General features: G+C 39.1%; 1 protein-coding gene across 9 annotated transcripts in view; it reads right to left on the bottom strand.

Moving 5' to 3' along the window:
- The window catches only part of CFAP20DC (CFAP20 domain containing), a 199,650-nt gene that overhangs the window by 146,689 nt on the left and 31,042 nt on the right, over nucleotides 1-21,919 (bottom strand). Inside the window, exon 4 of one of the 9 annotated variants that reach the window (XM_074198847.1) lies at nucleotides 13,649-13,708. The exons of the other annotated variants lie outside the window; for them this stretch is intronic. Within the exon in view, the coding sequence (XP_074054948.1) occupies nucleotides 13,649-13,665 (17 nt within the window). The 5' untranslated portion in view covers nucleotides 13,666-13,708. The remainder of the gene's footprint in view (nucleotides 1-13,648; nucleotides 13,709-21,919) is intronic. 9 annotated transcript variants of the gene reach the window in all.

Below are 21,919 nucleotides of genomic sequence, written 5' to 3'. Positions count from 1 at the left end.
AATATTTCCCTCCCTAGTCTCCCATTATGACATCATCAGGAACCTAAAAAGGGTCTGCTAACTGTCCTGTATTATGCAGGTTACTAGGGGTCAAGCAAATAATATTTGGCCTAGATGTGAATCTCCCTTGATCACCATTGTCTAGCTTGACCAGATGCAAACTCCTTATGGGGAATTAGCCCACAGTCCGTCACACCCCTCATTTATATGTGATTCTGAGCTCCATCTCAGATCTGGCTCAATGCCACTTGTTTGAGGCCTGATGATATCCAGGCTAGGGGAGTTGGAGCTGACTGGGTCAGACTGGTGGGGAGTGAAGGAAAGCGGAACTGGGAGAAGGGGGATAAGAGGCCTGGAACTTGGGGAATTGATGAGCAAACTTGGGCCATGCAGATAGATGGACTCGTGGACTTGAGCCTGCAGCCTTCCCCCCAAGGGTGAACCAAAAATCTCTCCAAGTCCTACAGTATTCCTTTGATCTCTGAATGCAAGGAACCTGTAAATCAGAAGGGGAAGAGGAAAACCTCCAGAGTTCCTGCCTCACACCTGGTGGAGCTGGCAGGATTTGTTCCCAGTCTTTGGAAACATCCTGCTCCTCAATATCAGACAGACACTGGGAGAAATACAGACAGAAGGCCACAAAGAGCTTATAATCCAGTAAGAGGGATCAATTAGTTCATCTTCAGCAAGCCCCAAGAGGAAGCTGGTGGAGCCAAGTCAGGAGAAGTCTAAGGGCCAACAGGCATGGGATTCAAGACCAGTTGGGGGGGGGGCAGCCATGCCAGCAGCTGCCACTTATATACTGCAAGGTTTGCAAAGTGTTTTCCATAAATGATTTCACTTGAGGCTCAACCCCCCCTCCAAAGACAAGTAACCCCCATCTCCCACGTGTTTTAGAGTCACATCTTCCAGGCAGTGCAGGCTGTGATGTGAGGGCACGGATGCAGAGGGGTGGATGGTCAAGAGGCTCTGATAGTCTTAAGAGATGGGCAGTATACAGACAGAAAGCATCTGAGGTCAACTGAGGTCAAAGATATTTGGGGAGTCGGATCAGGGGCAGAACACAGAGACAATATTCATGTACCTCACTGAAGGTTGCTCAGCTGCAGAAAAACCAGTGAAGTGCTTCACAGAGGATCACAGAAAGTAGACCCTCCTTCGTTTTTACAGATGAGCTAGCTGAAGCCCAAAGGGATTAAGAAACAAAATTCAAACGGTAGAAATAAAATGTAAGCTCCCCTGTTTAGTTTTAACAGCTCTACACAACCTGGTCCTGAGGTGGTCTCCCATGCTGGTGGCCTCTTCCTCCAGATGGCCCGGGGGCCCTCTCCTCGGGACTTGGTCTGTACCTGCAGTTGTTGATGTATTTATGCTCCATCTATTTTTATGACTATTGTGCTGTTTCCACCATTAGAAAGTGAAAATCTCAACAAGTAGGAACTGTGTCATTCTTTATGCCTGTAATCCCAAGGTTTGGCCCCCAAGAAGCTGGTCACGGCTAACGAATGGCCTCCATTTCCTCAATCAAATTGGAGGTCAGATTCTCTACAGAGAGAAGGAGGAGAAAGTGAGGAAGTGTAAGGGATGAGGAGAGAGCTTGTGAAGAAACTCGAGAGACGTGAATACACTCAGTCTGGGAATAACCAAAGATCTCTGGGTGGCACCACAGGCCCAAATGATGAGAGATCACATCCATCTCCAGTAAGCCCCAAGAGGAACTGGTGCAGCCAAGTTAGGAGAAGCCTGAGGGCCAACAGGCATGGGATTCAAGATCAGCTGGTGCAGCAGCCATTCCAGCAGCTGTTACTTATATACTGCTACAAGGTTTGCAAAGTGTTTTCCATAAATGATCTCACTTGAGCCTCAAACCCCACCTTGAGTAGACAAGTAATCCCCCATCTCACACGTGTTTTAGACTTACATCTTCCTAAGACTCAGGCAGTGCAGACTGTGACATGAAGGCATGGATGCAGAGGGGTGGATGGTCAAGAGGCTCTGATAGCCTTAAGAGAGAAAGCTCACGAGTTCTAGACAATGTGATGGTCAGAGCCACCAGTTGGCTGAAAGTGAGGCAGAGGGTCACAGAGGTTGAAAAACTCAGCTGAGAAGTCAGAAAGTTCAATCTTGGTAGCATAGCCTTTGTGGAAATGGATCTAAGTTTGCATATTAATATTAATGAATAAAATCTAGTCTTTGGAAAATTTCTCTAAGTTGCGCCATAAATGGCAAAAGACAGTAGTAGATTCTACACATGGTTGTGAGGAATTATTCTTACTTTGAATAAAGAAGTCACAAAATCTTATGCTTTATATTTCTGGATATAAAAGCATCTGTGACCAAAAACTGATGACATGAAAAACTATGAAAGAAGAGTTGTTCTATTTGGTAATGCTTCTCAAGTGAGCAAGTTTTGGTCATAGTAATAGTCAAAAACCTATCGGTGGTGGCAGCAGAGCTGTAATCTACACTGGTGGAGGGAGTATATTGGGTCATTGAAGTAGTCAAAAATAGGAAGTACTAGAAAGATCACTCTCAAAGACAGCTGAAGCACTCATTTAGAATGGAGAACTACTTTGGGGATTTTAAAGCCAGCTCTTTACAGGACAAATGGGCCAACTTGCATGGACGAAGAGCCCCCTTTTTCTGAGGGGAGTAGGTAATGACGGTGCTGTTTCAGGGACAGAGTTCCTCATTAACAATTCAAGGCCAGTCTTTAGCTTCAGCCCCTCCCCATCATGACCTCTTCTATTCAGAAAGAAAACCAGCAATGGCAATACTTCTCTTAGACACAAAAATTAAAGCCACATAAGAGTTAATATATTTTTATCTCTGTACTTGAGCATTCATATATAAGGGTCAGACATATGATAGAAAAAGTAATGAGACCATACTGAGAAAAAATGAGGTAGTCAACAAGAAAATCAACCTCATTTATAATAATATTCTAGTGATCAGCAGGTGCATAACTCTCTCAGCTATGGTCATTAACTGTATTCATTTCACATTTAACATCTACATTTGCAAAACATTTGAAAGTAAAATTACTTTTCAATTCTATTTTATATATTCATCTTTGATTGACTATTTTCCCCTCACAATGGCATACACAGGGAAAATGTGAATAAATGATAGTAACCACCAAAAGAACCAACTCATCAGCTTGGATTACCTCTTCACTTTGCTCCTTCTGGGAAAAAACTTACTACTGTCTACAAATGTTCTCTTCAGGCTGAGAATGAACTTGGGGGGAAACCTGATGCTACACTATTGAAGGGCTGACTTGTTCTGAAAGCTTTTTTTGGAGGGTGCTCCATATATATTCCTCAAATATTAAAGTCCATCTTTCAGTAATGTGAACAAATAACTGATTTCTACATAATCAGTATTTAAAATGTTATCACTGATACTCTCCCACAAAGACACAAAAAATGTTTGTACGATGAAATCTTAAATATGTATGTGAAGTTTAAGTTTACATCAACTGGAATCGTGAACTGCAAGGAAAGGTATGTGTAGTGGAGCAGGTTCTTTAAAATCCCATATCCATCAGGTCTGATGTTTCACAAGCCTCACTCAGGAGAGATTCATTATGAACTCCTCCATCTGGCCTAAGCAGGTACAGATGGCTCAGGTGTGCCTAAGTCACCTGGCCGGGTTCCCTTGAATGGCTGTATTCTACCTCTTCTAATGGTAGATTCAGAGAAACAGGAAATACTTATTATATGAGTTTCTGAAGAATGAAAAGAGCAGAACCAGTGGAACAACTGATACAATTTTCACAATAATATAATGTAAAACAATTGTGAAAAAATTCAACTATCTGCTCAAAAATGATTAATCATGACTGATGGAGATATCTATGTTGAAGCATAGGTACTACTGGATTTGGAAAAAAAATGCTGGACTTGAGAATGATGCAATTTTCAGACATGACTAATGAGTTGATTTGTTTTGCTTTAGTATTGTTACCATGGAGGGTATCTATTTTCTGAGAGAAGGGAGAAGAGAGGGTGAATTAGTGGGGAGTGATTGATGTGGATGCCAAAAAAAGAACATCACTTAATTTAAAAAAAAAAATACAAAAAACAATAGAAAGTATAGAAGGGGACCCAAGTAAATAGAAGAATTTTTCTGCTACCTTGTTAAATTCAATGAATACTAGACCCCCCACACACACAAGGCAGGGAAAAATAGGAGAGAAAGAGGAAAGAGAGAAAAAAGAAAGGGAAGGAGAGGATTTTAATGCTTAAAAAGTAAGTTATACAGGTATAAGCATCTGATCCTTACAGCGACTATGGAAGGTAGGTGCAACTCTTACCATTTTACAGAGGAGGAAACTGAGAGACATAAATAACTTGCCCAGGTCAGATCTGCCATGACTGGATTGTGAACGGCACTGATGGAAGGAAAAGTCGACATCAGTGAGATCACAATTCAGTTTGAATATTCAAGTACACAGGTAAAGTTGGGGACATCCAAAGGACAGGCTCCCTGCTCAGGTGGAAAGGTGGTGCTAAAAGCTCTTATTTTGTTTTAATTTTCTTTGAATCAAAGAAATCATTGTACTGGAAAGGATAGAACAAAAATCACCACCCCTTCCCCCAAAGAAGTGAGTACCTAAGGTGACAAGCAAGAATCCAAGTTTCTCCCTCAACCCTCCATCTCCATGACTATTTCTATGGTGGGTACCACCATCCTTTTGGTTGGCCATGTTGACAACCTCTGCTACTCCCTACTCTTCACTGCTCCCCCTTCCCATCTAATCACCTGCCCTGTTTGACCCATCATTTCTGCCACATCAGTATCCTCTGCCTCCTCTGCATTCACACTGCAACCATCTCACCTCTCACAGGGGCTATTGCCAAGAGCCTCTCAACAGAATGCTGTCCCCTTGACAGGAATGACCTTTCTCATCTGATGCCTAGATACCCAGAGTCCTCCAAGGCCAAGCTCAAGACCACTACCAACCAAGAGGAGGCTTCTGCTTATCCCCCACTGGCCTTCCCTGTTATTGGGCATTTTCTCAGGTGGGTATGCAATGTGTCCCCTTCAGCAGAATCCCCCTCGAGTTGTTTCCTATAATCCAAGCACCAATAGTGGACCTGAAAGGATGTAGATGATACTTTATAAATAATTGTTATCTACAGACCAGATGACTTGGGGAAAGAAATGATGGAGAAGATGCAGCAAGGCCAACAGCTGCCGGTAAGGATCCCTTCCAAGAGTCAGGCACATAAGTGACTTGTGCATGGCTACAAAGTGATCTAAGATATTTTGGTGAAGGCAGGACTGGAGGAACCAAGATCAAGAGCTGGAAGAGTCCATTAGCTCCTACCCCATTATTCTACACAATGTATATTCTATACATTCTACACATGCCTAGGAAGGCAATATCCTACAGAAAACAGTGCAGTCAAAGGCTAAAAAGTCACAGGACAGCAAGAGGTACTTGGGAATCCAAAGGTGACAGCCAGAGCTTAGTAAACACAAGGGAAAAAAAAGACACAAATGGACACAGACACACTCTTGCACACATGTGCCCAGATAAAATTTAATTTTAGGTTTCATGTTTGTTTTTTAGTCTTTTTTTTTTTTGCAAGGCAATGGGGTTAGTACCTTGCCCAAGGCCATACAGCGAGGTAATTATTGTCTGAGGCTGGATTTGAACTCAAGTACTCCTGACTCTAGGGCGGGTGCTCTTATCCACTGTACCACCTAGCTGTGCCTTCATGTTTGTTTTGGAAATAAAAAGAACCATGGATGAAAAAGTGATTTTACAAGCAGACACATTGACAGATCCTTTAATTTGTTTTAATTTTATACAATTTTATTCTCCGTAAGAAGTTTAAAATTTCTTTTCAGTTTAAACTGGATGGATTCTGATTTATAAATATATTTCCTAATCCATGTGGGTTATATTTGGGAAGCAAAGTGCTAAGGGAGGGGGCTAATTCTAGAAGAAAAAAAACCAACCTCCTGATTTTGGAAAAGTAAATTAACTCTTAAGTCCATAAAACATTATTCTTCCCCATTCACAGGCATTTTCCAATATTAACTATAGGCAACACCTACATAGCCAGAGAGGACAGTAAGGCAATAGAATGGCTGACCCTGGGCAAGTTAGTCACCTAAGCCTGGGCTTCATCTGTAAGACCAAGGGGTTGAACTAGACAGTCTCTGAAATCCTTTGGAGTTCTAAATAGAAGGAGGCAGAATCTTGATTAGATTTTTCAGTGTATTGTGTAGAACCATAAACCACATTATTTTTGTGGTTTAATTTCTCAAAGGTCTCCCATTTTCATTCTGATTTCTTTTAATGGACAGCTCTATAAATTCTAGCAATTACTTCTCTAACATATTAAGAACAAGTTGAAATTGTGATTGCAGGGAGTTTGCCTTTCTAAGTGTCAATTTTTTTAGCTCAATTAAAAAACCAACCTCACTAAGTTGCAAATATAGAAAGATATAGATAAACTTATAATTATTATAAAATTCATTATTTGGTCATTTAATATTTCTGCATATACATTTTTATCTGTGGAGAAGAAAAGAAGCCACCCTTCATGTCCTATTTCCTTAAACATGAAAATATTTGTTAGAGAACCAAAGGACTAAAATAAAATAATTGGATCATTTAAAAGAAAGGTTTATACCCATTTCTTTTACTGCTGCTTCTACAGCAATAGCATAAAATCACCAGTTTGGTTTGTGACATTCTTGACAGAGGCAGATTAGCCATTTGCAGAGCTTCATTTTTTATTAAAGAAACACAAAAGAATAGGACTCGTTTTACTTCTGGGAGTCTGATATAGGAGAACATTGCAATATTTACAAATGCCATTTGTAAAGTATATATTTAGACTTCTTGAAGTCTAAAGGAGACATATTTCAGGGCTGGATATCTGGAAATCCAAGTTTTTTTTTAATTTTCTTCTGAAAAAAGAGTCAATAAATAACAAATCCAAGCTCATTTTAATTTGCAATATAAATTATTAAGCTCTAATTGCTTTCACTAGAATTCACTGTAAAATGTAATTTTGGGTTTTATTTATGTAATATATACATTTTTAAAAAAAAGCAAATTTCTCCATGGCAGTCTTCAACAAATAGATGGAATGAAGGCAGCACTTGACTTAGGAGGCAGGAGCAATCAATAGCATTAATTAGGTCCTTCTGATGGACTGTGTCCTTTCTACACCTCATCCTCTCTAAACCTAACAGCCACCTTTGGAGACATCCTTCCTCCCTTTGTACTGAGCAACAGGAAGCTCAGGACAGAACTTGCTTAGGCTCTTAAACTGAGGTCCACTGTCAGAATCTGAACCCATTTCTTTTTAAAGACTCCCAATCCAAGGGGGGTCCAGTCAACAAATACAGGTTAGACCTCCATAGAGGCTAGGCCTTGACCTAGGGCTCCAAAGAAAAGGATGAAACAGCTGCTGCTCTTCAGGAGCTCATCGTCTATTGCAGGAGACCCCAGGCAAGCCCGTGTGGACAAAGAGAGCCAAGGTAAGAGGGGCCAAGTAGGGAACTGCCTCAGGGGGAAGGTGAGACTGTTGCCCCAGCATAAGAGTTGAAGAGAGGGAATTTTGGATAGCAGGAACAGCCAGTCAGTATGTGAGTAGGAAAGATGGGAGTATCACAGGTCAGAAGAAAGGGACTGGGAGGGAAGCTAAGGAGAGCTCCCTAGGAGCCAGAAGTGGGATGTGCAGAATTGGGGGATACTCTCGGGTCACAGACATTTACTGAGCATCTACTGCTAAGCACAGGGCTCACCAAAGAGGAAACACAGGATACAGGAAAGGTGGAAAAAAGCCCTCGCCTCAGTTTACAGTCTACTGTAAACTATACAGTCCAATGAGGCGCACCAAGGCGGGATGGTCTGTGCATCATCAGATGGCTATATCATAGGCAGAATCACTACCAGAGTCTTCGCAATGCCAAGGCTCAAGGAAGATATTATAGCGTCTTGCTCCTGGATGCCCTCATGAGAGCAAAGCAATCCTTTGAATCTTCTCTTAATTCAGGTGCTGTTACACCAGCATCTTCACTCTCAGCCTCCTCCTTGACTGACAACTTGGAGGACATTAATGGTGAGTGCTACTTCTCATCTTCTTGATGCCATCCACTTTGTTATGTCACCAGGACCATTCATATTGTAAGTAGCTAATAAAGTCTGAAATCACCAAAGATCATGGACAGAAGAAAGATCAATTAATGGGAAAACTATTAGTTACCAAAGGAAAGGTCATCTAAATGAATAAATACTGCAAGACAAGGAATAATAATAAATCAACAGCTGATGAGGTAGAGAAGATCCTGCATGATTAGAACCGTTCTCAAATGGTTCAAGAGAGAAATAAAAATCATAAAAAATAAAATGTATAGCCTGCAAAGCAGAAATAACTCAAAAAAAAAATCAGTAAAATTTGAATCCCTGGTGGCAAGGTTCTCCAAGGGAGAAAACAATCAATTGGGAATTCAAATTCACAGAAGTTGAGTACAATTTGAAAGAAGAGGAGAAAAAAGTAATAATTTTTTTTAACATGATCCCTATACAAGTAACACAGAATGATCAGAAAGACAAGTGTTAAGACAACTTAAGGATTACAGGTTTCCCAGAGGAACGTGACAGGTCAAAAAACTTGATCATCATAATGGAAGAAAAAATGCAAGAAAACTGTCCAAAAATTCTTACATAAAATAAAGTGCTAACCAAAAAACTCAATTGATTATCTTCTGAAAAGTCTTGTACACTGATTTATGAATGCTGTTTCACCCCCCAGAAGTCGTTCTTTCTCATTAACTCCAGAGCCTCACACAGACTCTGGCAGGTAGGAAGACCTTAATAAACATGTGTGGATTCAAATCCTGAAGTACCCAGAGTCAAGATCACAAATCATTTGGCTATATCAGAGTATCATTTCATTGATAATATTTCATATGTAATGAGTGTTTTTAGTGAGATGAACATGCTGCTTTATGTTACACAGGGTTTTCAAAAAGCAGTGGATTGAACAACTGGTAACAGATACAAAGTCATTCTCACTTCCCTTTCAAAGCTGGTTCAGCAGAAGAAAAGTCAAGAAATAAGTCATTTACTGCTTCATCATTTTGGGCAAAGTAACAACTCAAGAAATGTGAAAGGAATTGATAAAAATGTGAGCACAGAGACAGCCATGAGTTTCAAAACTGGTCATCTCAGTGGATAAGACATTGCCATCAAGGAAAGCAATCTCTTAGAGGAGAAACTTGCAGGATCATCACATTGGAGTGAATTAAATGGATGGGAAGCAACTGGAGTGTTCTGACAGATGATGCATAACAAAGATAGGAAAATATATGATGAAATCAAGGCCCTCATGGTGGTTCAAAAACTCCGAGCTTTGCCTAAGTGAATAGCTATCTACTATAGAGTTCTTGAAACGACAAAGCTGTTTGGGAAATTGTTACCTCAAAAAGAAAGAGAACATGACAATTTGAAAGTACCTGTAAATAGCATCCTATGTTGCACAGGAATATCAATCTCTGCAATGAAGAATGATATGGGATTAAAGAAGAGAGCAATTGATTTGAAAATTATAAGGAAAATTAATGATCTGAATTCGGTTTATGTATGCACCTGTTTTCTACATTTGTACTGATTATATCTTTAAATTAAAAACTCTTAAAAAAAACCCCACACCTTTCCAAGGGTAGAGACTACATCTATAATTGCTTCTTTTCTCCACACAATCTAATACAGAGTGTTCAATCAATACTGAGTAAACTAGTTTTTTTAAAGTCCAGTTTCAAAAAGAAAGCATCTGTAATATTTCTTCTCTAAAACACAGATAAATGTTTCTGTCATGCTTTTCCAAATAATTTATCAGTCCATAGACACAAACATCTAATAGCTCTCCTACAATGACAAGTAACTTGTCATTGAACAAGAACAACCCAATATTCTCGGTGCCATACAAAAACTCATCATCATTGCAAAGAATAATACAGTACCCTAATTATTTATAAGTCAATATTTTTATAAAAACATAACTTAAAATTGTGATTTAACATATAATTTAAAATGATGATGATCCAAAAAACAAAAGTTACAACACAAGTAAAAATAGGTAAGTAGTGGAAGAAACTGATAAAACCTCCCACATCCCTCCTAAAGTCTTTCCTCATAAGCTCTGTAGTAAGTTGCTTCCTTTGAAATGAGGTTTTTTTAAATCAGTAGCTTTTCCTAAGATTTGCAGATCACCTTTGAAAACTATAAAGGGCTTTTAAGTATTAAGAGTTGGGATTCAAATCCAAATCTTCTGATTCAAGACTGATCCTCATTTTAATAATCTTTTTTTTTTTTTACAAGGCAATGGGGTTAGGTGGCTTGCCCAAGGCCACACAGCTAGGTAATTATTAAGTGTCTGAAGCCAGATTTGAACTCAGGTACTCCTGACTCCAGGGCCGGTGCTCTATCCACTGCACCATATAGCTGGCCCTATTCTACTAAATTCTGTAACTTAGGAAAAACTAAATTACCGTAAGTACTTAAAAACTAGCAAACTAAATTTATGGTAAATTCTAAATCAATATACTTCGGTCTACAAGCAGTTCCAGACCTTTCCTATGGAATAAAATTATAGCTATTTTTCCCAACTAAGGCGTACTTTCTAGATTCATTCCTCATACACACACACACACACACACACACACACACACACACGTATATAATACGTAGATGACATTTATCCTTTATTCCCAAAGATGACCACAGGGAGATGATGCCATGACTTGCTCATGATCTGAATTTGAGAGAAGCTCATCATTTCTTAAAGTACAATAGTATTTCATCACAATCCTATATAAGAACTTCTGTCATTCCCCAATTGATGGACACCCTCTTAATTTCCAATTCTTTGCCACCACTAAAAGAGCTTTTATCAATATTTCTATTCAGATAGGTCCTTTCCCTTTTTGTAGTGGTATTTCTTGGTCAAAAGGTATGTGTGGCTTTATAGCCCTTTGCAGGGAGTTTCCACGTTGCTCTCTAGAGTAGTTGGATCAGTTTACAATTTCACTTTATAATGCTACATTAGTGTTTTAATTTTCCCATATCCCCCCAATAGTTATTATTTTCTTTTTCTATCATAGTAGTTCAGAATTGTTTTAATCTGTTATTTCTATCATCACTTCTGAATTAGAGCATTTTTTCCCCAAATACCCATGGGTTTTATTTTGTCTAAAAACTGCTTGTTCAAATCTTCTAGCCATTTATCAATTAAGAAATGGCTCTTAATTTCTATAAATTTGACTCAGTTATCTACATTTGAAAATGGAGTCTTTATCAGAGAAACTGCAAATTTTTTTTCATGGTAATAATTATCAATTATGTATTTCCCTCCATTCTATTTTCCCCATTTATCTTACTCTCACTCTCCTTTTTACCCTATTATCAAAAGTGTTTTGCTTCTAATTTCTACCTCCCCCAAACTGCCCTCCCTTCTATCAGCTAGTCCCTTCCACCCTTCTCTCATCCCTTTCCCTTCCAACTTTCTTTATGGTAAGGTAATTTTTTTTTAAGGATTTTGCAAGGCAAATGGGGTTAAGTGGCTTGCCCAAGGTCACACAGCTAGGTAATTATTAAGTGTCTGAGGTCAGATTTGAACTCAGGTCCTCCTGACTCCAGGGTCAGTGCTCTATCCACTGCGCCACCTAGCCGCCCCCATAAGATAAATTTCTACAACTAATTGAGTGTGTATATTATTATCTCTTTAAGGCAGTTCCAATGAGAGTAAGGTTTTGTGCTCCCCTCTCTGCTTCCCTCATTTTTACCTCCTCTGTAAAATTCCTCTAAGGCCTCTTTTAAGTCAAATAATTTATGCCATTCAAACTCTTCCTTTCCCCTTCTCACAGTGTATCCTTTTTTTCTCATCCCTTAATTCTATTTTTTAGATAATCTTATTTATTTGCAATTCACACTTCTGATATCTGTCTAGGTATACTCCTAATAGCCTTAATAATGAAAAAGTTTTTAGGAGTTATAAATATAATTTTCTAATATGGTAATATAAATAGTTTAATGTTATTGAATCCTTTATGATTTCTCTTTCCTATTTACCTTTTTATGCTTCTTTTGCTTCTTGTATTTGAAGGTCAGCATTTCTAATCGCCTTTGGTCTTTTCATCAGGAATGCTTGCAAGTCCTCTATTCATTGAATGTCTACTTTTTCCCTTGAAGAATTATACTCAGTTTTTCTGAGTAGGTGATTCTTGGTTATAATTCTAGCTCTTTTGCACTCTGGAATATCATATTCAAGCTCTTTGATCCTGTAACATAGAAGGTACTCAATTTTGTGTTACCTTGATATGGGATTCCACAATATTTGAATTGTTTCTTTTTGACTTTTTGCAGTATTTTCTTCTTGATCTGGTATGGCTGGAATTTGCCTATAGTATTTCCAGGGGTTTCATTTTGACACTCCCTTTCAGGAGATGATTTGTGGATTCTTTCAATTTTTATTTTACTCTTTGGTTCTAGAATAGCAATGCAGTTTTCCTTAATAATATCTTGAAAGATGATGTTGGTTGTTTGTTTTTGTTTTTTTGCAGGTAGTTCAATAATTCTTAAATTATCTCTTGAAGATCTATTTTTCCAGGTCAGTTGTTTTTCCAATGAGATATAATTCACATTTACTCCTAATTTTTTGATTCTTTTGATTTTTTAAAAATTGTTTCCTGTTCTTACATAAGTCATCAACTTCTATTTGACAAATTCCTAATTTTAAGGAATTATTTTCTTAATTGAGTTTTTGTACCTCTTTTTCCATTTGGTCAATTCTAGTTTTTTAAGGAGTTACTTAGTGAATTTCTGAATTATATTTTCATTTGGTCAATTCTGCTTTTCAAGGCATTCTTCCCTCCCAGCCCTCCCCCCCCCACCCCAAAATGGATTTTTGTGCCTCTTTTACCATTTGGCCTATTCTATTTTTTAAGGTGGTATTCAACAGCTCCAATTATTAAGAAGCTTTTTCTTATGTAGATTTGAAATCTGTCTTTGATTTCAAATGTACTATGGACTCATTAGAATACAGCAAGTCTACTCTGTCTTCCATACAAGGCTCCTTCAAAATTCTGGGTACCATAGAGCACAGATGACTGGGCCTGAAATAAGGAACACCTGATTCCAAATCTAGCCTCAAACACTTCCAAGCTGTGTGATCATGGGCAAGTCATGTCCATGCCTCAGTTTCCCCATCTGTAATATGGGGATAATAATTGTAGCTTCTTCCCAAGGTTGACATGAGGATCCAATGAGATGAGATTTATTGCTTTACAAAGCAATGGCAGCTATCTGAAGAAAGCTTTCACCTGTTCCCTTAAACAACCAACTCCCATGCTGAAGTAGCTGAAGCCTCTTCTGGATGCTCTTCTCCCATCTGGCCTTTTCATCCTTAGCCCACTTCTGCTCCCTGACACATCTGCTTCAATACAGTGGCTGGTCCATCAACAAGACCTTCCCTCTTTTCAGCTTTGAGTTCTTGTTGCTAGGTGGCAGCACGATGGATTAGAGCACTGGCCCTGGGAGACAGGAGGACTAGAGTTCGAATTCAACCTCAGATACTTATCACTTAGTAGCTCTTATGACCTTGGGCAAGTCACTTACCCCTGACTACTTTGCATCCATGGCCCTCTCCAGTCACTGATTCACATCCTCCTGATGGCTCTGGAGGAAAAAGTTAAGTTGGTGACTTAGTACAGCCTCCTCCAGCCCCACCCCCCCCAATCCAATACATGCGCTTTTCTTTTTTTTAAAGATTTTTTGCAAGGCAAATGGGGTTAAGTGGCTTGCCCAAGGCCACACAGCTAGGTAATTATTAAGTGTCTGAGGCTGGATTTGAACTCAGGTACTCCTGACTCCTGGGCCTGTGCTCTATCCACTGTGCCACCTAGTTGCCCCTACGTGTGCTTTTCATGGTCTCACTTCCCTGATATCTTAGAGATCAAAGGAGAAACATGATCTTGTTCTTCCTGTCCTCCACATCTAGGAGATTTTCCAGGCTCTGTTCCATCTACAGACAGCCTCCTCAAGCTCTCTTCATTACTTTCTAGTTATCCTGTGCACAGACTGTTTTTATGTACACCTGCATGTTGTCTTCCCTGTTGGATTCTGAGTTCTTGGAGGGCAGGGACCGCTCTTGGCCTCACAAAGCCCAACACAAAGGGGGCACACTTAACAAATGGTCACTGATTTGAATTCCCAATGTGATCTCCAACTGCAGGCTGATGAATGCAAAATCATAACCTTACTGATCATGAGTTACAGGCAGCCCACAAGACTTCTGAATGAATGTGGCCGAAACTATATGAAAATGTCATCTGGAAATTTTTAACAAAACAAACACCACCACAATATACATTTTTAAAACCAAGTCAATAAGAAGTCTACAAGGATGTCTATAGACAACTAGTCCCTATTTCTTTTTTCAACTGGATGCCACTGATCTACTAACATCTTGATCTGAGTGATGCCATTTCCTGGCAAAAAGTGGGAGAAGAAATGGAAGCACTGTCAGTTTTCTATTCCTGGGCTCAAAGGTGGTGACTGCATCCATGAAATGAAAAGATGCTTGCTTCTTGGAAAGAAAGCTATGGCAAATCTGGACAGCAGACTTTTGGACAAATATTCAAAGTTATGATTTTTTTCTGATTTTTTGAGAGTTGAACTATAAAGAAAGCTGAGTGCTAAAAAAAATTAATACTTTCAAATTATGGTGCAGGAGAAGACTTCTTATAGTTCCATGGACAGAAAGAAGGTCAAGTAAGTCCATAGTTAAAGAAATTAATTCAGACTATTCACTGGAAAGTCCACTACTTTAGTTGAAGCTTTAATACTTCAAGCACATAATGAGAAGACAGAACTCACTGGAAAAGATCCTGATATTGGGAAAGATTGAAGGCAAAAGGAGAAAGAGATAATAAAATGATGAGATGGATGAAGAGAGTCATGGAAGCAATGAATGGAAGCTTGGACAGCCTTCAAGCCATAATGGGTGATAAAAGAGCCTGGCTTGCTGTGTTCCATGCAGACATAACTGAATCATGTTTATATGAATATAGTCTAAGATTATATTACTTTTTATTGGTTGCCATGTCAACAATGTTGACCCTCTTTGGGTTTGTAGCCAATTAAAACTCCTCAGTTCTTTCTCACAGACTGTCTAGCTATGTTCTCTCCCCACCCCAATCCCATACACATAATTTTTTGAATCCAAGTCTAAGACTTTATGTTTATTCAATCTTATTGGAATTCAACATAGCCTAATCAGTTGATATATTTTTATATTTCAAAAACAATCATGGATCCAATGAACCTGCTATTCTCCAAGCTAAATGCATTCAGTTTTTTTTTAATCTGGCCCTCAAATGACATAGACTTTCATTCTCCTTTTTGTCCTGTTCTGAACATTCTTCAGCTTACATATGTCCATGTCACTCTCTGACATCCAGACTTGAACACAGTACTCTAGATAATGTCTGATGAGGGCGAAAAACCATGGAAATAATGATGCTCTTATTGACATTCAGAATTGCACTATATTTTGACTGACATATCAGATTAGCTTGCATTTCACTACAACCCCTGGTATTTTTAAAGAATAACTGCTATCTTACCATACTTTGCCCATCTTGTTTGTGTGAAACTCATTTTTAGTACCCAAGTATAAAACTTTTTATTTTCCCCTACAGAATTTCACATTATTTGCCTGTCAGAATTCTTTTAGATCATAGCTCCTTCTGAGATGTAACTCCTTTCAGGTATGACCACTAAAATTTTACATAAGTTATTGATAAAAAATGTAACTTAAGTATAGAGCCCAAAGGTATTAGCATTCTCATATATTGAAATTGAATTCAAATCACTCTCTTTAAGTATAATTTATTCAAACAGCTAAGAATTCTTCCAGTTCTAATATCAGATACTGTACTTCCCTCATTTTCTCCATAAAAATAAAACTTTATTAAAAGCTTTGTCCAAATCTAAGCAAATTATATTTGCAGCATTCCCACCACCAACTACTTTAGCAACTCACAAAACAAAAAATGAAGTTAGTCTGGCAAGATTATTCTTGGGGAAGCAATGCTGGTTCTTTGTGATCACTCTTTTCTTTAATTATCTGATCTAGAACTTTTCAGAAATCAAAGTCAAGCTCCCTGGCCTGTATTTTGTAGATTGTTCCTATCTAGTTTTAAAAATCAGTCCATTTCCCTTCTCCAATCCTGTGGAACCTTTCTCATCTTTCCTGATCTTTCAAATATCACTGATAGCTGGCTCAGCATCCATTCAGTCCGATGATTCAGGACCAGAGATGGAGTTCATCTGGTCCAGGGGACTCAAATTCATCAACGACAGTCTGGTTCTCTTATTTTTTTTCTTGAGATCTTGAGTCCTAAGTCCCTGCTAGGCAGTTCTGGTTATTATTTTTTTCCCCCTTGATATCTTGAGTCTTAAGTACCTACTAGGCAGTTCTGGTGTAAAAACCCTGTCAAAGAGAAGAGAACTACAGTCACAACTAACCAGTCCTGCCTGCTCTGTTTGGTTGAACTTCTCACAAGCCTTGTCTCCCATTGGGCTTTAGCACTGATGACACCTCTTTTTAGAGGGTTGGACCATGGTCATCCACTACTTCTTACTAACTGTCTCCTTCTGCACATTTGTAAGAACCATTGCAGAAGGAAGTAAGGAGAATAATGCTGCATTAGAAAGAACACTATGACAACAAACTCTGAAAGTCTTCAGAATTCTCATCAATGAAATGATCGCTCAGAATTCTGGAACACTGATAATTAACCATGCCAATCTCTCCAACTGATGGAGAGGGAGCACTCAAGGTACAGAAGGAGACATACTTATCTGGGAGGTGGTCACTTGGGGACTATGATGATGAACATCTGCCACTAGTGTTCTTAGGTGTCAAACAGCCTCTACCTCTTACCACCCCAAGTGCCAAAGTACTAATATCTATTTCTGTGTGTTCTCCATGTTCTAGAGTGCTTCTGAGAAGCACAAGCATAAGCCAACTGCTCTTTTACTTCATGCACAATATTTTCCAACTATTGAGCTATTTTCATTATTTCAAAGAGGTAACAAAATTCAAAGAACTTAGCATTTAACAACTGGCTACTATATTTACAGCAGATGGTTGCATTAACAATTACAGACGTGCTGGTGATATTTTAATGTAAAAGCAAAATGGCATAAATTTCATGCTCAGATACCTTATTCATTTAATTTTTGGGAAAATCATTTAGCTCATTCAAACTATTTCAAATATTTTCCAACAAGACTAATACATTGACTAATCATGGGATAATGCTTCATTCACTCTATTCCCACTTCACACCAGCAAACAAAAGATCAGCTTTCATTTCTACAGAAATTGTTTTACAACAGATAGGATGACTAATTTAAACAGTTGTTTACACATTCAATATTGATGACAGGAATCTTGCATGACTGGCCCGAGGCAGTGAGTTAGAAGGTTTGGCTCAGCTGCTGCCCAAAGTGATGGATGGCCTTGAAAAATTTGTTTGTTGATCAGATCAGTCACATAACAGAATGCAACAACCAGCCTTAAACTGAATTTCTAATATTTTCATACGTATGCAACAATATTTTGTGAAAATATGTACCATAAGATATAATGTGATATTTTTTAAAGCTATCACTAAAGACAAACGAAAAGACAAAGTAACAGGTATTATTCTTCAACATTTTACCCTGGATACTAACTATATTCTTGAACTAACTTTATGATCTCTAAAATACATAGTCATCTACAATATGTGATATTTTGATACAGAATGTGAGAATTACCAAGTCAGAATTGGAAGGTTTCTCAGCAGGTATTCAACTTAATCCCCTCCCTGAAAGATTAGATCGTGGACAAGATAGGGAACATGCAGAGGAAAGCAACTGAGGTGGCTACAGGTTCTGGAGACAGGGATTCGATGATCACTCAAAGGAAGTGAAGTTTGGTCTAGAGACCACGGGAGAGCCAAGGCTGTCATGCGGAAGATGGACATCTTTAAGACTTTCTCCTGAGGCTTCCTTTTCATCTTGCCAAGTTTGCCTCAGACTCCTTTTGAACTCTCCCCTACCATCCAGCTCTTAACCTTTCCTGATTCACATCCGGATGTGGAGGGGAGAGGGCCTGCTGGCTCACTTCTCCTATATAGGGACGACATCTTGTGCCTGCTGCCTTCTGGAGCCACCACAACATATCTAATCTCTTTGCTACAGGAAAAGTAGGACATGACTAGAAAATGAGGGAGGAGTCTTTTAGAAAAAGTAATCCAGAATAAGGACAAATTGGTCCAGAAACTCTGCCTCAGACAGACCACACTATGGAGCATTGCTTCTGGCCACCACAGTTTATGAAGGACCTAGAATGGGGATGGCTTTGGAAGCAGCTGGAGAAGCTTAACCTGGAGAAGAGGTGACCTGGGGAAGGAGGAAGGTAATGGGAGCAGTCTTTGGCTCTTGGAAGGCAAGGACTCTTCCACTTGGTTTTTGCAATCCCAGCACATAATACGGCACCAGAAACAAAGCTGGTAGCCTCAAGTCTGGAAGACCCAAGATCGAATTCAACCTCAGACAATGAGTAATTGTGTGACCTTAGACAAGTCACATCACCCTGATTGCCTCTATTTTCTTAACTGTAAAATGAACTGGAGAATGAAATGACAAACAAGTACTTTTGCCAAGAAAACCCAAATGAAGTCACAAAGAGTCAGAAATGACTGAACAACAACAACAACAATAATAATAATTCTGGCTGACTAGAAGAAAGGGGCCAATGCTACAAAGGAGGGATTCAGGACTGCCAATTGGTGCTCCCTGAAATGGAGCGCTTCTAGAGAGGGGCTTGCTAAAAGTCTTCAAGAACAGCAGAATGGCTGCTTGGCTGGAGTAGTCAAGAGCATCAGACTTTTTCTGATGTTGCTTCGTGTTGTAGAATTGTTTTGTCCTCTTTTTAAAATCTTGTTAAAAGGACAGCTCTAGAAATGGAAGGAGGGCTACACTGGGAAACTTACATGAAAATAAATACTACTGAAATTTGTTTTTTTTTAAAAAGAAAGTTATTTCAAGTAATGTCTTTGCTTCCCTATTTAAGTGCTCATTAAGTAACTATCATTTATACAGATATTAATTTACTGAGATTTTTTTTCAGCTTTTTCTACCTTCTACCCCTTCTAGGCATGCTTTAAACTGCAGTTATTTCTTTATGAAAATTCTTTAAACATGGCACTTCAGAAAGGCAAGATGTTTGTCCCAAAATTTAATTTGCTGAGATATCCTGATATATAATGTTTTCTTCAGAACTGATTAAGGAAAGGAAAGTTCGATTACTTTAGAAGTCTTGCATAGAGTATGTCAATAGGGATGTCATCAATTTATATGAATTATTAAAATTATCAATCAGAAGTGATTAAGTGAAAGGCAGGCTAGTGTAGGGCAGGGGCTGGCCAACAACTTATAACAGAAGGCCAAACCTGACACCCACTGGTCTTTTACAGAATGACTAGTCCACACAGTGTGAGCTCATGGGGGTCCACGTCATGGATTGGGTCCCCAGGCCTGAATCTGCTGACTCCTAAGGGGAGGAGCTGGTGTCAGAGTCAGCCAAGTCCAGACTCAAGTCCTGACTCGGACAAACTGTCAGAGGACCTGTCTGGGCAAGTCACTGGCACTTTCAGGATCTAAGACAAAAGGGACTATGGGCCTCAATCTGCAAAGGCAGAGATCCCTATGCCAATGAATTACAAGTCAGCAAGATATAGACATCTCATCAAAAGGAATGTAAAATAAGGAAGGGGATGACTTGGGCAACCAATGATAAGGAAAGCATTCTTGACCAAACAAAACACTGAGAGGATCACAGGAATTGATTCAATTTTAATTCAATAAAATCAAAAGTTTTCACATAAACAAAATTAATGCAATTAAAAATGCAAGGGAAATAGTTAACAGTAGGAAAAATCTTTGCAGGTTCTCTGATAAAGAGAATATTCTATACATATTCTCATATTCTATACATACATACATAATACGTACATATATATATATATATGACCTGATTAAAATGTAGGAAAAAAATCATTCCCCTGTAGAAGATCTGTTTCCAAAATACTCCAAAAATCTTAAAATTATGACTCTAACTATATTTTAGAAAGGCAGAATCCACAGAAAGACCCAGTGAAACAATTCTCCAGCCCAAAGTAACTTGATCTGGGGGAAGGCTATGGTCCACTGGAGTCAGAAGGAACAGCAGTGCAACCAGGGTCATGCTGCACCAGCCTTCCAGGAAAGCCCACAGGGCACCTAGATCCCTTGAAGTGTGGCAGCAGAAGCAGTATTCAGACCTCCCAAACCAGGAATCACTAAGCATAATTTGGAAGATCAGCGGGAAAACTCTGCCAGACAGAAAGAAAAGAATCTGACCACAGACAATTACTTTGGTCCTATGGAAGATCAAAACACTCAGAAGATGACAAGGTTCGAGCTCCTGGAAAACAACTCCAGAAGAGATAATTTAAAAATTATTGGGCTACTTGAAAGTCATGACCAGGAAAAGAGCCTTGACTTCATTTTTAAAGAATTTCTACAGGAAAATTACCCAGATATCCTAGAAGTAGAGGGCAAAATTGAAATTGAGGGAATCTACTGATCTCCCCTGAAAGAGATCCAAAAAAAAAAAAAAAAATAATAACTCCCAGGAATATTAGAGCAAATTCTAGAACTCCCAAGTCAAACAGAAAATATTACAAGCAGTCAGAAAGAAACAATTCAATTATTGTGGCTCTACAGTCAGGATTACACAGGATTTAGCAAGGTTCACATAAAGGGCTTGAAGGGCTTGGAATATGTCATTCTGGAAGGCTCGGATTACAACTGAGTATCAACTCCCCAGCAAAACTGAACATCCTCTTCCAGGGGAAAAGATGGACATTCAGTGAAATAGGGGAATTTCAAACTTTCCTGTTGAAACGAACAGAGCTGAACCAAAAAATCTGATTGCCACATACGGGACACAGGTGAAGCATAGAGAGGGTGGAGAAGGATAAATTATGTGGGATTTAATGATGTTGAACTGTGGGTGTTCCTACGTGGGAAGATGATAATTATAACTCATATGAACTCTCTCAATTAACAGAGCAGTTAGAAGAAGCATATATAGACAAGGCATAGGAGGGAGAATATGCCTAGAGTATGTCAATAGGGATGTCATCAATTTATATGAATTATTAAAATTATCAATCAGAAGTGATTAAGTGAAAGGCAGGCTAGTGTAGGGCAGGGGCTGGCCAACAACTTATAACAGAAGGCCAAACCTGACACCCACTGGTCTTTTACAGAATGACTAGTCCACACAGTGTGAGCTCATGGGGGTCCACGTCATGGATTGTAAAGATGGAGTCAATGGGCGAAAAAGGAAAGTACTGGGAGGAAAGGAAAGGAGAGGTAGAATGGGCTAAGATATTTCATGGAAAAGACCCAAGAAAAAGCTTTGGCAATAGAATGGAAGGGGAGAGATGAGGGGGGATGAGTGAGCCTTCATTCTCATCAGAAAATGGCTCAAAGAGAAAACAATATACACACCTAAAAGGGGATAGAAATCGATTACCCTAGAGGAAAAAGGAGAGGAAGGGGATGGGAGGAAGGGGATGGGCAAAAGGGTGTGTGTTTGTGTGTGTGTGTGTGTGTGTGTGTGTGTGTGTGTGTGTGTGTAAGTGATAGAGAAGAGGGAAGATTGTGGGATGGGGTAGTCAAATACAATACACTTTTTTAGCTTTTTGCAGGGTGGTAGGGTTGGGTGGCTCACCCAGGACCACATGGGTGGGTGGCTGATGGATATCCAGGGTACAATTTGGG

Source organism: Macrotis lagotis, chromosome 8, assembly GCF_037893015.1.
Source record: "Macrotis lagotis isolate mMagLag1 chromosome 8, bilby.v1.9.chrom.fasta, whole genome shotgun sequence".
NCBI classification, from domain to species: Eukaryota; Metazoa; Chordata; class Mammalia; order Peramelemorphia; family Peramelidae; genus Macrotis; species Macrotis lagotis.
The sequence above is the reverse complement of the archived record's forward strand: the minus strand, read 5'-3'. Positions and strand labels throughout refer to the sequence as shown.